Below are 19,249 nucleotides of genomic sequence, written 5' to 3' on the forward strand. Positions count from 1 at the left end.
GGGTATTAGTCTCCTATTTTGTTACTTTATATTCTCCAGATTAATGCAGTCTTCATATGTCTATCCATCTCTTTCTGACTCATTTCAGTTAGCATGATACTTTCTATGTAGTACCACTTGTATGTAAATTTCATGATTTCATCTTTTCTAACAGCTGCATAGTACTCCATTGTGTAGATATACCAAAGTTTCTTTAACCAGTTATCTGTTCTTGGGCACTCGAATTTTTTCCAGATTTTGGCTATTGTGAACATTGCAGCAATGAACATACAAGTGCAGATGTCATTTTGACTGTACTTTTTTGCATCTCCGGGATATATTCCCAGGAGTGGTATTGCTGGGTCAAATGGGAGCTCAATTTTTAATTTTTTGAGAATCATCCATACTGTTTTCCAAAAGGGCTGAACCAGTCGGCATTCCCACCAGCAGTGAAGGAGGGTCCGTTTCTCGCCACGTCCACGCAAACACTGGTTGCTTTAGTTCTTTTGGTTGTGGGCCAGTCTCTGTGGTGTGAGATGATATCTATTGTTATTTTAATATGCATCTCCCTGATGATTAGTGATGTAGAGCATTTTCTCATGTGCCTTTTAATCATTCAGATTTCTTCTTTGAGAAAGTTTCTGTTCATCTCATCACCCCATTTTTTGATGGGGTTGGATGTTTTCTTCTTGTGGAGTTCAACCAGTACTTTGTATATCCTTGATATCAACCCCTTGTCAGAAGGGTTGAATATCCTTTCACATTCTGTAGACTCTGTATTTTGGTCCCTGTTTCTTTTGAGGTGCCGAAGCTTCTTAATTTAAGATAGTCCTATTTGTCTATCTCTGTTTTCACTTGCTTGGCCAGTGGCTTGTCATCTTTGAAGATACCATTCGCTTCAATGTTGTGGAGGGTTTGCCAACCTTGTCTTCAATGTACCTTATGGATTTCCGGTCTGAGGTTGTGGTCTTTAATCCGTTTTGATCTTACTTTTGTACATGGTGTTAGGTAGAGATTTGAGCACGTTTATTTTTGCATGTAGTTGTCCAGTTTTGCCAGCACCATTTGTTAAGAGGCTTTCCTTGCTCCACTTTACATTTCTTGCTCCCTTATCAAATATTAACTGATCGTATATTTGGGGAAAGGGGGTCAGTATATTCAACCCTGTTCCATTGGTCTGCAGCTCTGCCTTTGTTCCAGTACCATGCTGTTTTAATTATTACTGCTTTGTAGTAGAGTTTGAGGTTGGGGAGGTTGATTCCTCCCATTTTCTTTTTCCCAAGAATTGCTTTAGCTCTTTGTGGGGGCTTATTGTTCCATATGAATTTCAGGATTGTTGCTCCATTTCTTTGGAGTATGTCGTGGGTGTCTCTACAGGGATCATATTTAATTTGTACAATGCATTTGGGAGTATTGCCATTTTCACAGTGTTAATTCTCCTCCTGATCCATGAGCAGGGAGCATCTTTCCATTTTCTCATGTTCTCTTTTTTCCTGAGGTAATGTTTTGTAATTTTCTTTTTACAGGTCTTTTACTTCCCTAGTTAAGTTGATTCCTAGGTACTTTATTCTCTGGAGCACAATTGTGAATGGGATTGTTATTTCATGTTTCTTTCTTCTCTTTCACTATTTGTATATAGGAAAGCCATGAATATTTGGGTATTGATTTTATAGCCTGCAATTTTACTATACAAGTCTATTCATTCTAGGAGTTTCTTGGTAGAGGCTTTAGCATTCTCATAGTATAGTATCATATTATCTGTGAATAGTGAGAGTTGATTTATTCCTTTCCTACCAGAATGCTCTTAATAACTTATTCTTGTCTAACCTCTAATGCAAGTACTTCCAGTACTATATTGAGCAGCAGTGGAGAGTGAGCATCCTTGTCTCATCCCTGATTTTAGAGGGAGGACTCTCAGTTTTTCCCCATTGAGGATGATGCTTTCTATAGGCTTGTGGTAGATGGCTTTATCTATATTGAGGAAAGCCCCTCTATCCCCATTTGGGCAAGGGTTTTCATCATAAACAGGTGCTGGATCTTGTCAAATGCTTTCTCTGCCTCTATTGTTATGATCCTATGGTTTTTATCTTTTATTTTGTTGATATGATGGTTTATGTTGATTGATTTCCAAATGTTAAACCACCCTTGCATGCCTGGAACAAATCCCACTTGGTCATGGTGTATGGTTTTTTTTGATGAGTTGTTGAATTCTATTTGCTAGTATTTTGTTTAGAATCTTCGCGTCTGTGTTCATCAGGGATTTTGGTTTGTAGTTTTCTTTTGGTGTCTTTGTTCTTTTTGTTATTAGAGTTTCATAGAAACTGTTTGGGAGAGTTTCTGTTTCTTCATTTTCCTGGAAAAGCTTGAGAAGAACTGGCAATAGGTCCTCTTTAAATGTTTGGAAAAATTCACTAGTTAATCTATCTGGACCTGGGCTTTTGTTTTTTGGAAGATTTTTAATTAGAGTTTCAATTTCCTTGATATTAATAGGTGTATTTAGGTACTCTAGATCTTCTTGATTCAGCCTTGGGGGATTATAAGAATCCAGAAATTTATCCATTTTTTTAGGTTCTCTATTTTCGTGGCATACAGACTTTCAAAGTAGTCTCTGATGATCTTTTGAATTGCCTTGGTTTCTGTTGTGATGTTCCCCTAATCATTTCTAATTATGTTTATTAGAGATTGCTACCCCTCTCTCTCTTTCTCTGTGATTTTTGTTAGTGGTTTATCAATTTTGTTTATTTTCTCAAAGAACCAGCTCTTGGTTTCATTGATCGTTCAGACTGTTTTTTGGGTTTCTAATGTTGTTTATTTCTGCTCTACGTTTTAGTATCTCTTTCCTTCTGCCTGGGTTGAGCTCCTTCTGTTGGTCCTTTTCTAAGATCTTGAGCTGTGAAGTCAACTTGTTTATTTGGCCCTTTCTTCCTTCCTGAGAAATGCTTGCAGAGCTATCAATTTTCCCCTTAACGTGGCTTTAGCTTCATCCCATACGTTCTGGTAGCCCTTGTCTTCATTTTCATTCGTTTTCAGGTATTTTTTGATTTAGTCCTTAACTTCCTTCCTGGCCCACTCGTTGTTCAACATTGAGTTATTTAATTTCCACGTATTTGATTTGGTTCTCTGTGTCTGTGTGTGATTCACTTCTATTCTCAGTGCATCGTGGTCTGAAAAGATTGTTGATACTATTTCTATCTTCCTGATTCTATTGAGGTATGTTTTATGGCCTAGCACGTGGTCTATTTTGGAAAATGTTCTGTGTGCACTGGGGAAGAATGTGTATTCTTTCTTTTTGAGGTGTAAAGCCCTGTATAGGTCTATAAGCCCTCTCTCTTCTATCTCTTCCTTCAAAGCCAATGTTTCTTTGCTGAGTTTTGTTCTTGTTGACATATCCAGAGGTGATAAGGTGATGTTGAAGTCTCCAACTACTATTGTGTTGCTAGCAATCACTATCACTGTCCTCCCATTGTTCATCGATTTTCTCAAGAGGGTCCCAGTAACGTCTCCATTTTGAGACTTGTTACTGTGTTTGGCATATAGAATATGGCACGGGGAGCTTTCCAGGCTTTGCTGTGCCAGCGAGATACTCTCGGTAGCTTGCTGCGCTTTTCAAGAGTGCCAGAGGAACCGCACTCAGGTCAGCCATGTTGGCAACATGCAAGTAAATGCCCTACTCGCTGTGCAATATCCTCCTTAAAATCTGTTAGCAGTTGTTTTAAATACTTAGCTGTTCCCTCATTAGGTGCTTATACATTTAAGAGTGTGATTTCTTCCTGTTGGACATATCCCTTAATAAATAGAAAATGGCCTTTGCTGTCCCTTCTAATCTTTTTCAACCTGAAATTGATGTTGTCGGATACTAGTATGGCCACACCAGATTTTTTGAGGGAGCTATTTTCTTGCAGGTTTGTTTTCCATCCTTTAACTTTGAGTCTGTGTTTGCTGTGACTGTCCAGATGAGTTTCTTGTAGGCAGCAGAATGTTGCGTTCTGTCTCTGAATCCATTTTGCCACTCTGTGTCTCTTAATTGGTGAATTTAGACTTTTGACATTGAGAGAGAGATTATTGTTATCAGGTTTTGTGTCATCTTTCTGTAGGGGCCTATTGTGCTTATAGGGTTTGTCTTGTCTTATAGTAGCCCCTTTAATCCTTCTTTTAGGTTTGGTTTTGAGTCTATGAAGTTCCTGATCTGCTGTTTATCCAGAAAACAGTGTACCGTTCCTTATGTATTGAGTGAGAATTTAGCTGGATAGATTATTCCTAATGAAGGGTTCATTTCATTGAGTTTTTTTCACTATATCCCACCATTGCTTTCAGGCTTGAAGGGCTTTCTTTAATAGTCTGAATCTAAGGGGTACTGCTTCATATGTGATTTCCTTCTTTGAACTTTGTGCTTGCAGTATTTTGTCTCTATCCATGACATCCATCATTCTATGATATGTTTTGGAGTGTTTTTGTTAGGGTCTATTTTAGCTGGCACCCTTCAAGCTCCTTGAGTCTGAATGGCTGCATTGTCCAGCTCAGGGAACTTATCAGCAATGATTTGTTTATCCGTGGCTTTTTCATTGGGTTTGTTTCCCTGACCTTCTGCTACTCCAATGATTCCAATGTTGTTTCTCTTGGAATCATCTTCTAGGACCCTGACTCACTCTTGAGCTATTTTGAGGTCTCTTGCCATTGTTTGTTGTTGCCTGTTGGCTTTATGCAGCTGATCTTTCAGCTCACTGATTCTGTCTTCAGCTATGGCGATTCTACTGTTGAGGGCACAGACTGAGGTTTTCATTTCATCTATGGAATCTCTTATTAGTGACATTTCTGTGCATAGCTTTCCAATTTCTGCTCTCATTTCTTCCTGTATTTTCTCAATTGTTTCTTTCGTGTACTTTAATTTACTGAATATCTGACTGTTTCATTGAGTTCATTGAACATCTTCATTGTTTCATATCTGACTTCTTTCTCAGAGAGGTCCCTTAGGTGAGTAGCACCTACTGAGGCTTCTGGACTCATTTCATTTTCCTCCTCTTATGGTGTGGATTCACATTGTTTCTTCATGTTGGTGTGGAGGTATGGAGACTGAGATGTTACTCAAGATTGCTGGGTACCAGTAAACTACCAAAATTAGGCCACACCCACTCCTACAGAGACCACACCCACTTCTTAAGAGACCATGCCGCCTATGGATACCTGGTGTGTGTAGGGGGGTTACAACCAGGGGAGGAAGAAGACCGGGCACAGCATTGGGGACGAACAGGAAGAGGCTCAGGGATGGTGGGTGTCCCAGGGTCCTAGAGGAGGCCTGGGGCGCATACATGGAGAAAGCCAAGGTGCGGGTTTGAGGACTGACTGACCTGGGGGAGGAAGACCAGGCACAGCATTGGGGATGAACAGGAAGAGGCTCAGGAATGGTGGATGTCCCAGAGTCCTTAGAGGACGACTGGTGCACATACGAGGAAAAAGCCAAATGCGGATTTGAGCACTGACTGACCTGGGGGAGGAAATTGAATGTGTTATTTTTATTCTGGGATGAGACAGCATACATTTTACCATGAAAATGACTAATTGAGATGATTTGCAATATCAAGAAGAGAAGCAAGAATAGGTGAGCAAAAGTTAGAAGTCTTTATTATTAGGATAAGGTATGAAGTATATGTTGGTGCTATTATCCTACATTATTTTCTGTTTTTTTCAGAGTAGTCCACTAGCCTTCTACTGCCTTGATTTCCCCATTTGAAAGAAGAAATTGATGACTTAGACCTTAGTATGAAAAAGTGAACTCAAAACTCAGTGAAAATCATAGAAATACGTACTCTTTTACAAATGTTCTGATGAATCCCAAATTCAACTAAAAGCACAAACATTATTCACAGTTGAGAGTTTAAATCAATATACACATACTTGTGTAATATAACAATTTTTCAAATTGCAAACAAAACAAATATTCTGAAATATTTTTATATTCATTGATTTGGGCTTCTTGACAAACCAATATTTAGTTTAGTTGATTTAGCACATATGTTCTGAGCTGCATTTTTGCAATGTACTTTGACGGCAACGTGGAAGAAAAGCAGATTAACAGTGTTGTCTAATTTAAATATCAATTCTTTTTTTTTGGTTCATGTTTTGTGCTAGAGTATATGTTCCTTGAATACATGGTGATGGTTATTTTATTCAATCCTGTATTCCAACACAACACAGTGCTTAACACATAACCACTATTAAGTGCTCAATAAGTATTTATTAAGAGTCTGAATGATAAATGAAACGTAAGAGTAAGAAGAAAGGTATCTACTAATCTATTACGAGTCTGGTCATGCTAAATTGGAAAGGTTTCAACCTTGAATAACTGCAGTGCAGTTTAAGAAGGCACTCTATTAAGCTAGAATTCTGGATCCTAAATTTTTGCTTTGAGTGCTTGAAGCACTATATGTCTCCTGTTAAGCCTAGTATCAAATAGAAAAAGCCTGTTGCAGCAGTGAACATCAAGTATAGAGAAGGAGTAATATAACCTGTGAAAACCTAAAAGTAATGAAAAAATGTAACCCCAGATTACCTACCAGGTCACTGGGGACAATCTTTAAAAAATTTTATTTTAATGAATGAATGAGACCAGTTGTAGTTACTGTCCAATACATCAGGATCCTCCGTGAGCTGTATTGCGGATTCACTACCAGGATCTCACCATTCTACAAAGAAGTGATCGTTGATGTCAAGAGAGGGGTGCGGCAGGGTGATACCATTTCACCGAAACTCTTCAGTGCCACCCTCGAGAACATCATGCGACGACTGGAATGGGAAGGAATGGGAGTGAAGATAGATGGTCGGCAACTACACCACCTCCGCTTTGCTGATGACATTGTTTTAATAACACCAAACATCAGCCAAGCGGCACAAATGCTGGCCGACTTTGACCGTGAGTGTGGAAAGGTAGGACTACAGCTGAATCTTACGAAGACAATGTTTATGAGAAACAGCCTCGTTCCTGACACCCCATTCGCTCTCAACAGAATGACCAACTCTGAATGCAACAGCTATGTGTACCTAGGTCGAGAGGTCAATATGACAAATGACCTGTCACCTGAGCTGCGCAGGAGTAAGAGAGCGGCTTGGAACGCCTTCAAGAACGTCGAAGAAATAGCTAAGAGGACGAAGAACCTCCGGCTCTGGGCACATCTCTTTGATTCCACTGTTCTTCCTGCATTAACATATGCCTCAGAGACCTGGGCCCTACGCAAACAAGATGAGAACGCTATTCAGGTCTCCCAAAGAAGAATAGGAAGAGCTATGCTTGGAATATCACGTTTCACTCAAATGAGAGAACGAATCCGGAGTTCTAACATCCGTCGACGATCAAGGATCAGGGTCGCTGTCTCATTTGCCAAGGTGTCGAAAATCAGATGGGCTGGTCACGTAATGAGATTTAAAGACGACCGTTGGACTAGAGCTGTTACTGATTGGATTCCACAGGATGTCAAGAGACCGCGTGGCCGCCCACCTACCAGATGGTCAGACTTCTTCATCAAGATCATGAACGATCGGTTTGAGGCCCTTCATGTTCCCGGAGCGAACAGATGCCATTGGGCTACACTAGCACGCGACAGGGACAAATGGAGACGTTACTGGCGCCCGCTCGAGCAAATCGCCGACTAACGGGAAGTTAAGTGATTAAGTGATTTTAATGAATCACCATAAGATGCAGTTACAGACTTACAATCTTTTGTCTTAGTTCAGTCAGCAACTATTTTTGTCCTTTGAGTATAGACCAGTTATACCGAAAAGCATTTCTTCTTTGTGTGCCCTCTTTGGAAGCCATTTAAACCATTGATGTCTTAAGAAGGTAAAGATCTCAGTGCCAAGTATAACTTGAATAATATAACAAAACTTGTTAACAATTTGTTTTATTTCTTGTCTTATTACTTGTTATTAAGAAAATTAAAATCTAAACTATAACTAGTTATTACCCAATACCTGGGAAAATAGCCCATATCTAAAAGCCTGATATAATATAGCCAGAAACAATAGATAGTGGGAATATGAAAAAATGAACTTCCTATCTTTTTGGAAAATAAATTGGTTCAACCTCTGTGGAATACAGTATGTAGATCTGACAATTATTCTCCCAGATAACAATTCAAATAACACAAAAACCACAGGCATCCCTGTTTTTACAGTAGCACTATTTATGATAGAAAAATATGGAAAAAACTCAAGTGACTAATGAACAGATGAGCTGATTAAGAAGTTGTAGTATAAAATCACAATGACCTCCGCTGTAAGAAAAGATGTAACTTTACCCTTTGTTATTACATGGGTGGGAATGAAAGGAGTTATGTTAAAGGATACAAGTCAAAAAGAGAAAAACAATTACCAGATGACCTCAGTATTATGTGGGATATAGGAAAGTAAAGCAAGGAAATAGGAAAAACCAAACAAAATAACCCCATAGGTTCTGATCAGAAAATGGAGGTTACCAGAAAGGGAAGGAGCAGAGGAAGTGAAGAGAGGAATGCAATGGAATGTGTTAGATAGATATTAGTATTACGCCTTCGGTGGTGGGTATGGTATAGTAACATATATTTAAAGAGGTGTGAAACTGGAGCTCTAAAACATATATAGTCTTGTAAATAATGAGAGCTTTAAAAATAAAGTTAAGATTATAATGCACTGTAGCACTGTCCTCCCGGTGTTCACTGATTTGCTCGAGCGGGCCCAGTAACATCTCCATGGTGAGACTTGTTGTTACTGTGTTTGGCATATCAAATTCTTCCTGAAATAAAAGTATTGCTTTTATAAAAATTATTGCTTTTATGATAAAATTATTACTTTTAGGGGTAATGTGTAAACATATAAGGGCACATGATCTCAAAACTGTCACTTTTCAGTCTGCCTAAAGACTTTTTATTTCACTGAGTTTAGAATTATGATGTATTCAATGTTTTTGAATTTTGTGTTTGTGTTTGAGAAGAGGGAGAAGATACTGAGAACAGGACCAGGCATCAGGCTACAGAAGCAGGCATGTGAGCATAGTCAAGAAGAACTATTTCTGAACTTCTTCACAACCTGAAGAAGTTATGCTATTATAGCATAATGTGAAAACACTTTTATTCTGAGTGATATAACCCTGTGTGAGCTGTAATATAGTGTATAACTTTATGTCTTCTTTTTCCTTTCTATTAGGTTGGTGATGTAAAAAACATTTAATACAATATTATTATTATTATTATTATTATTATTATTATTATTATTTGCTTTTTGGATCACATCCAGCAATGCTCAGGGTTTACTCCTGGTTCTGCGCTCAGGAATTACTCCTGGAGGTGCTTGGGGGAACATATGGGATGCCAGGGATTGAACCTGGATTGGCCGTGTGTGAGGCAAACGCCCTACCGGCGTGCTATCGCTTTGCCCCCCTAATACAATTAAAGGTGTTCTTGAGATTACCAAAGTAAGGACGTGTTCTTTGCATTCATCAGTCTATGAGTGTAAGTGCATAGACTGATTATTTTTACATTCTGAACTTTACAATTTCTTTTTTGAAGTTTCTTTAAGGACACTTAAAAAGAATAAATAAAAAGGGTAGTTGAAAAGAGATATATAGTAATTTATTCACTCACAAAGACATTTCACTCATGAGCCAATGTCTATTAAAATGTATTAGATGTCTATTATGTAACAGATATAGTTTCTATTCTGTGATGTTTGTTATGTTTGGGGGCACATTCTTTTTGTTTTGTTTTGCTTTTGTTTTGGAGCTACAGTCAGTGGTGTTTTGGGCTCAGGGATCACTTCTGACAGTGCTTGGGGGACTATTTACGGTGCCGGGAAAGAAACCAAGGTCAGCATCATGCAAGACATGTACTTTGATCTCAATGCTATCTCTCTAGGTTCTTGTGGGGTCAGTCTTCCATTATAATTGCTGTGGTATGTTGAGTAGTAGGACATTTCCATCTTTAAGGAGGCACACTTTGGACAATTTACATTACCCGAAAACTTGCTTCTGATTTAGGACAGAAGAAGGTTTTAGGTGTTGTAGGATTTATTCTTTTGAATTAAGACTGACTGTCATTAGAAGAAAAATTATAACTGGTAAGAGAATCATGTGGTATGTTGGGGTTTGGTAGAGGTGTTTAGTTGATTCTACTTATCTGTAGAATGCATTTCAAATTCTGTCAGTTCTTTAAAAATATTTTACTTTTGAATGTTCCTAAAATTATGAGACTCTAGAGCTAGAACTGGCTTTAATAATAGGATGTCTCAAATATTTAACACTGGCTATCTATTTCCTTACTGCAGTTCCTTTAGAGACTAACATGCCTTAGGTTAGATAACTATTTGGTGTTAGTACTTGGACTGAATCAGACTTGACTTCCAGACCAGGGTTCTTCCAATACACCATGAGGCTTCAAATTAATGGAGGCAAAAAGAATACAAAGATAGATGCATCTTTTTTATTTTACATTAACGCAAAATAGTAAAAATAATAGTAATTGTTTAACTCATTTTTATATAAGAAATATACCTGTATTGCTAAGTGGAGATTCTTTTCTGAGTGTGAGGCAAATAAGAGAGGAATATTAGTGTTATCTGTAAAAAGCACTAAAGACCAAATATATTTAGAAAATTTTCAAACTCTGTTCTAGATTGCACCAACATTATATCTTTATTTTCTAGTTCAGTGTGCAATATTTGCTTACTTAATAAATGAATAACTGAAACCAAACCTTATTTAGGAACTTACATTCGCCAAGTCTGCTGAATATTATCCAACCTTCACATGGAGTCCCTTTTCCATCTCTCTAAAAATCTCTAAATTTTTTTCTTTCTTTATTGTATTTGTCGCTCAGTAACTTATTTTTCACAGCTGGTAAGGTAACTGGGACTCATACCAGGCTGTGGGGAGGGTGAGATCCCGCCCCACTCCAAGAGACCCAGACCCGACAGTCGACCTCCACTGCCCAACCACCGCCATGCTCCAGGCTACTTTCTGGACCGCGTGGCTGTGAAGTGGCATATAAAACACTTCCTACCCAGTTATACCTCCCGGCAAACTACTGAGAGTATCCTGCCTGCACAGGCAGAGCCTGGCAAGCTCCCCGTGGCATATTCGATATGCCAAATACAGTAACAATAATAGATTTCATTGCCCTGCCCCTGAAAGAAACTCCAATCGTTGGGAAAAGATGAGTAAGTAAGAAGACACTGCTAAAATCTCAGGGCTGGGAGGAATAGAGACGTTACTGGCGCCCACTTGAGTAATTCAAAGATCAACGGGGGTGACGGTGATACAGTGATACAGTAAGATAACTATTTCGCTACCTGCCTAGGAATAACTGCTATTATTCAGCATTTTCCAGATTCTCTTAGGAAATTCTTAAATTTAACAGAAAATTTATAACTTTTGTGAGATGAAAACATTATCCAGCTAAATGTGAACTCAAATACAATAATCATGGATCTGAAGTACAGTACAAATAGTTTAAACTGTTTATTTGTATAGTAGGTATAATGAGTTCCAAATATGATATGGAGCCCTATTGAATTCTTTTTGTTTTTAATTTTAACAAATGTTTTTATTAGATTTTATTTATTTGGTATTTTGTTATTGATTTACACTATTATGGAATTTCAGGGAGGTTGATATCACAGTTATGCCTGTGTGTGCCTTGTTGTCATTATTCCTCCACCAAAGTGTGGAGCCATCACACAACCAAACACATTCTCCTTCCCACCTCCTTCCCCTTCCCTTTGATAGTCACCATAGTTCAATGAGTCTAGGAGTTAAGTTTTGCTTGTTTGTTTATGCAAATATCTTATTTCTATCCTACACAAATGAAACCATCCAGTAATCATTATTTCATTAACTCAGGATTCATTTGCTTTTGTTTTAAAGAACCACTATAATGTCACACTTAACTTTTGACCACGTAACGTCACACTAGTATACAACTTTAGTATATTTAACACACTAGTATATATCACATTAAGCTATATAACACAGCCCTTTAAGTACAGTCATTAGGATGGATATTTAAATTGATTCCAAATTGCGACTGTTTTTTCAAAAACCTCACATTAACCTTTTTCTAATTGAATCACCCTGAAATACACAGTTATAAAGCTGTTCATGGTTAGGTTTCAGTCATACAAAGAAACCCTATTCTTATGTAGCAAAGCTAATACTTTACTATTTAATGAAGATGATGCAATGCAGAGATAGACAAGAAAGGCCATTATACAACTGTGTAATTGGGAAAAATCAGGATATCTCAGAAAACTGTTAATGACTACCTTTTACTTTAATATTAAGATTCCAGCAGATTTTATAGGTTATGTAAGTTTCATATTCAATTAAAATCAACCATGTTGAAATATATAGCAGTTCAGGAAGAAGATATGGAGTAGGTAGCTGGATATTGTGGTTTGCAAATGTTAAAAAAATTAGGGACTAGAGAAATAGTACAGTTGGAAGGATGCTGGCCTTATATGTAGTTGATGTGGGTTAAAGCCCTAGGACTCCATATGGTCCCTGGAGCCTGCTAGTAGAGATTCCTGCTTGCAGAACCAGGAATGAGTCCTGAAAACAATTGACTATAACACAAAAACAAAACAAAAATATTCGAGGACAAGAGACATAGTACAGAGGTTAAGGTACATCTTGCATGTGGTTGATTCCGGTTCAATTCTTCGCAAAACATGGTTCCCTAGCATCTCAGGGCACAGACCTGGAGCTTTTTTTAAAATTTTATTTTATTGAATCACTGTGAGATACAGTTACAAGCTTTCATGTTTGAGTTACAATCATACAATATTCAAACACCCATCCCTTCACCAATGCACATTCCCCACCACCAATCTCCCCAGCATACCCCCCTCTTTCCACCCTCCCCCTGTCTCCATAGCAGACAATTTCCCACATACTCTCTCTCTACTTTGGGGCATTATGGTTTGCAACACAGATACGGAGAGACAATCACTTTCGGTCCTTTATCTACTTTCAGCCACATCTCCCATCCTGATCGATCCTTCCAACAATCATTTTCTTAGTGATCCCTTCTCTATTCCAGCTGCCTTCTCCCCCGACTCATGAGGCAGGCTTCAAACTATGGAGCAATCAGACCTGGAGCTTTCCTGAGCACCACTGATATGGCTCAGGTAATCCTCGGATTGTACAGTGAGAGCAGCACCATAATCCTAAAATTATTGCAGTGAACTGCTGGTTTGGTTGACTGAGTCTCTGGGAGAAGCGTCTGCCTCTCCTGAGAGACCTTCTCAAAAGGGGCTTTTGGAAATGGATTTGCATTCATTTCTTATGGTCCCAATGGGAATCATTTAAATGTTCTAGGGAAGTAGAAATTCTTTAACAGAGGTAAAAATATTTAATTAGCAAATTTGGGATAGCTAGGTCAGGGCTTTATTTTGAATTTGCACAACGGGTAGGGCGTTCGCCTTACAAGCGGCCAACATGGCCGACCCGAGTTCGATTCCTCCGCCCCTCTCGGAGAGCCCGGCAAGCTACCGAGAGTATTCGATATGCCAGACACAGTAACAACAAAGTCTCCAATGGAGACGTTACTGGGCCCGCTTGAGCAAATCGACGATCAACGGGAGGGCCTTTACCTTTACCTTTACCTTAGCAAACTTATTGACAATCTGAGTGAGGGATGGAGGGCAAGAACAAGTTTCTTACTCATGAGATAGTAAATTATAAACTCTCCTTTATTTTGAAGAAATTATTACTCTACTTTTGACATTGAATTGACCTTTCGCATAATTTTCTGCTGCCATTTTGAAATATCAATAATAAAAAAATACTCAACTAATTATTGAATTATTGTTCCAAATGCTAAGTGTTCCCTAACATATGTAAGTGGACTTTGCATTTTCTTTATTATGCAATTGATTGTACTCTTGAGAATTTGCTTTTATGAATAATAGATCAATAAAAATTATAAAAATACAATGGTCACATTGTAAAGGATCATGCCTATTTTAGCAACGTGCTTGATTAAATAGTTCTTGGGGGTGCCTAAAATTTATATTGAGTTGTAAAAAGATTGGGCCAAGAGTTAACCACCTTGAATTTTGTCCTTAAAATTAGTATCAGAAAATCTACTTCATTGTAAGTACATTATAACTGACTAGTGTCCTCTTGATTGATAAACCCAGAGCTACCTTTTTCAGCAGTCTTTTAAACACCAATCTTTCGTTGTGTTTCTAAAATGAGATGAACTTGTCCTCTCTAGCTGGGGCATCAATTTTTACCTGCCAATACAGTTTGATGTGCTTGCTGATACCCTGTTCAGTTCCTCCACAGAGCCAGAACATGTAGTCAGCAATCATGGCGCTCCTAAAAACAAGGACATATTTTTCAAAAAAAAAATTACAGAATAAAAAAATCACAACATAAAGTATATATAAATGCTAAAAATGATTTATGAATTAAACCAAGAGTAGGGCACATTTTACAATACAGAAATTAGGGTTTCTTTGGGTGTCTCAAGTAAAGCTTTCTCAACAGTAACAATTATATCTTCTGTGTGATTTTTTTTGTTTGTACAGTAAAAGAGTATTTAAAAACTATGAGAGAATGTTTTGCTTTTGGTTATTGCCTATTAAACTTCAGAACACTTACAGAGTAACACGTTTTATGGCTTCTACACTGCTTTCAAATCAAGCATATACAGTTAACTGCTATAGTGATATTTAGTATCTATCACTCTTTATCTGAATTCAGATTATCCACCTTTGATTTAAGTAGCCTCCTTAAAATGGAAAATACAAAAGGTACAATTCAACAAAACATTCATCACCCAAATGTTGGATTTAATTGAACTGGTTTCAGCATCTAGTGTATATAAGTACTGCATTAGTCTTATTAAGCTGAGGGGACATTTAAAACTACTGTGCAATGGATATTAATTTATTTATTAGCACCCTTTGGAAAAACAGTTTACTTTTATGACTGTTTCTCTGGTAGGTCTCTCTATTTCTTTTCTCCAGAGATCCAAAATCCAATTAAATGTGACTAGAAGTAATTCCAAATTGTCACATTAGCCAATTAAACATATAATAATCCTGTGTACCTAATCACTAGTACTAAAAATTTGTTTATTTAAGTAAAGCTATCACAGTGTACTTCCACAATATTTGTCTTATCTTTGCCGGCAGATATGTGTTGTTTCTTGACATCAATGTAAATTGAATTACAAATTTTCTTCCCTAAGTATAGGGTGTCTAAATACAATAGCTGTGAATTTACAATGATACTCTGTTGCGAGAATTTAAATGTTTACATTCTCACTTAGGATAGACAAAAATTGGGACTTTAAAGATTATAAATGAAAAAAATTCTACCACTTGGTTCATTAATTGCTCAACTCAGTTATTTTTCTTTTCACACACGTGGTATTGGAAAGAAGCCATCCCTGGCATATCAAAGTAAATGACAATAATTTAAGAATAACTGATCTTTTAAGAATTTTTTATATATCAAATCATAGAAATCATAGACTAGGGAGATAAAAGTAAACCTCAAACAATTGCACCATGATAGAAACACTTTAAAAAATTTTCCTATCCTGTCTCTTTTTAGGCCCCCTAAAAATGTAGTCTATCTGACATATAGGTGCTTTTCACCTAAGATAAATTTATTTAAAATATTCTGCATTCAAGAAATAAATGAAGTGTTGGGAATGTGGCTTCATGGTAAAGGGTATGTTTCACATGTGAAGGTCTGGATTCAATCCTTGGCAGATGAAAAAAATTCAATTAAAAAAGTAAAAGTTTCTCCCTCAAGGAAAGCACACACGAAATTTATGAAAGTTGGATATTCTTAGGTGATAGCTTGATTCTACAATCTTATTTCTCCACCCATTAGCATTTGGTTATGCAAATATGAATCATAAAGTATGGTTATGGGAGAAGAGATGAACAGAAACTTCCGCAAAAAAAGAAATTCAAATGGCCAAAAGGCACACGAAAAAATGCTCTACATCACTAATCATCAGGGAGAAGCAAATCAAAACAACAATGAGGTATCATCTTATACCATAGAAACTGGCACACATCAATAAGAACAAGAACAACCAGTGCTGGCTTGGATGTGGAGGAGAAAGGGACTCTCATTCATTGTTGGTGGGAATGCCGACTAGTCCAGCCTTTCTGAAAAACAATATGGACATTCATCCTAAAACTAGAAATTGAGCTCCCATAAGACCCAGAAATATCACTCCTGGAAATATATCACAGAGATGCAAAAAAAAGTAGAAATTACATCTGCACTTGTATATTCATTGCAGCACTGTTCACAATAGCCAGAATCTGGAATAAATATCTAGTGCTTGAGAACAGATGACTGGTTAAAGAAACTTTGTTACATCTACACAATGGAATACTAGGAAGCTGTTGGAAGAGACGAAATCATGAAATTTGCATATAAGTGGATAGCTATGGAGAGGTTCATGCTAAGTGAAATGAGTCAGAAAAAGAAGGACAGACATAGAAGGACTGCACTCATTTGTGGAATATAAAGTAGCATACTATGAGACTAATACCTAAGGACAATAGAGATAAGAGTCAGGAGGAACACACAGTGGTTTGGAAGCTGGCTCCACTGCTGGGGGAAAAGGCAGCTGGGATGGGAAAGGGACCACTAAGTAAATGATGACTGGAGGGATCTCCCAGGATGGGAGATGTGTGCTGAAAGTAGACCAAGGACCAAACATGATGGTCTCTTAGTATCTGTATTACAAATCATAATGCCCGAATTAGAAAGTAAGAAGGATTGTATCTGTTACAGAGGCAGGGAGTGGGATGGGGTGGGAGTGGCGGGAGGGACCCTGGGAACAATGGGGGTGGAAAAGGTGCACTGGTGGAAGGACAGAGCTCGAGCATGACTGAAATGTAACCCTGAAAGTTTGCAACTGTATCTCACTGTGATCCCATAAAATTTATTTAAAAATGAATAAAATATGCTCAGATAAGAACAGTCATTAGTTAAATTTCAGCAAGTCTAGTTCAGCCTTTGTAAGCATGTGGTTTTATAAGCACTCAACTTTGTGGAATCAACTTTCCAGAAAGTAAATACATTTGTGACCTAATAGTACTTTATTTATAGAAATACTCATCCCCACCAAAAATACTTACGGACTTAGATAGACTTGTTTATCTTTACTATAAACATTTAACACCTTGTTGTGAAACTTAAACTATAGTTACGACCAGTTCAGAGTCAGATGCCATTTTGCGTTCATTCTGGTTTTAGAACCATCCCCCCACCCCATCAGCCTCCTGACTAGAATTGTTTCAATCTACAGTCCTCTCTTCAGGAACAATGCACTTTTGTATCCTGTACTAAAATTAATGAGACAAGTTCAGGGGGGAGAAACCATTACAGATTCGAAGCATGCAAAAAGCATAACAGATAATCATTGATCCTATATCACGATCACGACCATCCTGCTGTTCGTGGATTGCCTTGAGCAGGCCCCAGTAACGTCTCTTTCCTCCTAGCCCTGATATTTTTTTAAAAATATTCAAGGCACTTTCAGGATTAGGAGAATGAGACCCGTCATTGTTACTGGTATTCGGCATATTGGGTACACCACGGGGGGGTTTGCCAGACTCTGCCGTGTGGGCAGGTTACATTCGGTAGCCTGCCAGGTTGTCCAAAGTAAGAATGAGATGATAAAACGTCTTGACAACCTAAAGCAACTCAAAGGAGGGATGGCAGCTACAAGTGCAACTGGGTCAAACGTGGCCAACCCCAGTTGCGTCCCTGCAATCACACATGGTACCTCAAGACTCCACCTGGCCTGGACCCTTGAGCCAAGAGCCGGGGTGTGGAGGGAAGCACTGAGCATTGGCGGGGTGCTCCCAGCCCTGGCCCCTGCCCTCAGCGAGGCCCTGCACACTCGCTCTCCCGGACCCGGCCACCCGCTGTCCAGTGAGCGCTGCCCAGCTCCCCGCATCTGCACCTGCTACAGCCTAGAGTGGGCGTGAGTGGGAAACCCCCAGCTCACCACCCCAACCCTGTCCCCACCCTCCTCCCATCGCCTCCGCTGCCCCGTTGATCCTATATAACTTAAGTAAAAACTAATAATTTCTATCATGCCAGTGATTACCTTTTTTTTTCTTTGATCCACACCAGGCACTGTTCAGTGCTTACTCTTGTCTCTGTGCTCAGGGATCACTCCTGGCTGGGCTGGGGGGACCTTCAGGGGTGGCCAGGATTGAACCTGAGTCAGCCACATGCAATGTGGCAAATACCCTACCTGTTGTACCATGGCTATGAAAGGTCATTTTTTCACCTTTGGAAAGGGAAAATTTAAAAGAAAAAAGGTATAGTACTACATCTATCAACTTGCTGCATTCTTTACAAAGATTTTATTGTCCTAGACAATAAAATCTAGGACATGTCACTTTTTAAAAGAAGAATCTCAAAAATTATGTAGAAGAAATCTCAAAATATATATAGAAGAAGGTGCAGAATTAAAATTAGTGGAAATGCTACCTCTCCTCAGAGAAACACAATGATAACAGTAAAATATACTAGTATTAAATAACAAATGTAAAGCAATGTATTTGCTCAGATATTTTTCATAAAGTTATTTATTTAAATACTTGGCACAGAGCTGTCTGTCTATTAAAAACAAAATTCAGATAATTGCTTCAACTCCATATTCTTCCAAAAGAAATGACCGCTGTACTTTTATCACCTTCCATTTTTGTTTCGTTCCCTATCTGGCTCTGCCCTACAGCTTGGTTTTTATGAATCAGTATAAAAGTCAGTGAAAAAACATGAAAAGAGCAAGGAAATAGCATTAGGCCATGCAATATTTGTGAAGAAAAGAAAAAGGAATTTTTCATCATGCTGAATTTATAGAGGGCAAAGATAATAAATTAAATAACCGGGAGCATGTGCAAAGATCCTTGTGGGACCAGGTTCTTGCAGACTCGCCTCATGGAAGGAATGTGAATAGCTGTACATCACTTGTCCTATATTCCTTTCGTTATTTCTGTTTACCTTTAAACCAAGGTGGTTCAATATTTATCCTAATTATCTCTTTTATCATCACCATTATTTTCAACTTAATTTAAATAGTCTACTGAATATTGTGGGCTGGAGAGATAGCACAGAGAGGATTGGGCATTTGCTTTGAACGGGGCTGATGCAAGTTCAATTCCTCCTACCTTCCATTACTCTGCCCCTCTCAGAGAGCTTGGCAAGCTACCAAGAGTATCTCGCCCGCACGGCAAAACCTGGCAAGCTGCCCAT

General features: G+C 38.3%; 1 protein-coding gene across 1 annotated transcript in view; it reads right to left on the reverse strand.

Annotated features, from left to right (window-relative positions):
• Positions 1-19,249, reverse strand: part of SPATA16 (spermatogenesis associated 16) — a 349,005-nt gene that overhangs the window by 129,752 nt on the left and 200,004 nt on the right. Inside the window, exon 4 of the mRNA XM_056110646.1 lies at positions 14,236-14,320. Coding sequence (XP_055966621.1) covers positions 14,236-14,320 — 85 coding nt within the window. The remainder of the gene's footprint in view (positions 1-14,235; positions 14,321-19,249) is intronic.

This window comes from Sorex fumeus, unplaced genomic scaffold (genome assembly GCF_029834395.1).
Source record: "Sorex fumeus unplaced genomic scaffold, SorFum_2.1 ptg000010l, whole genome shotgun sequence".
Classification (NCBI taxonomy): Eukaryota; Metazoa; Chordata; class Mammalia; order Eulipotyphla; family Soricidae; genus Sorex; species Sorex fumeus.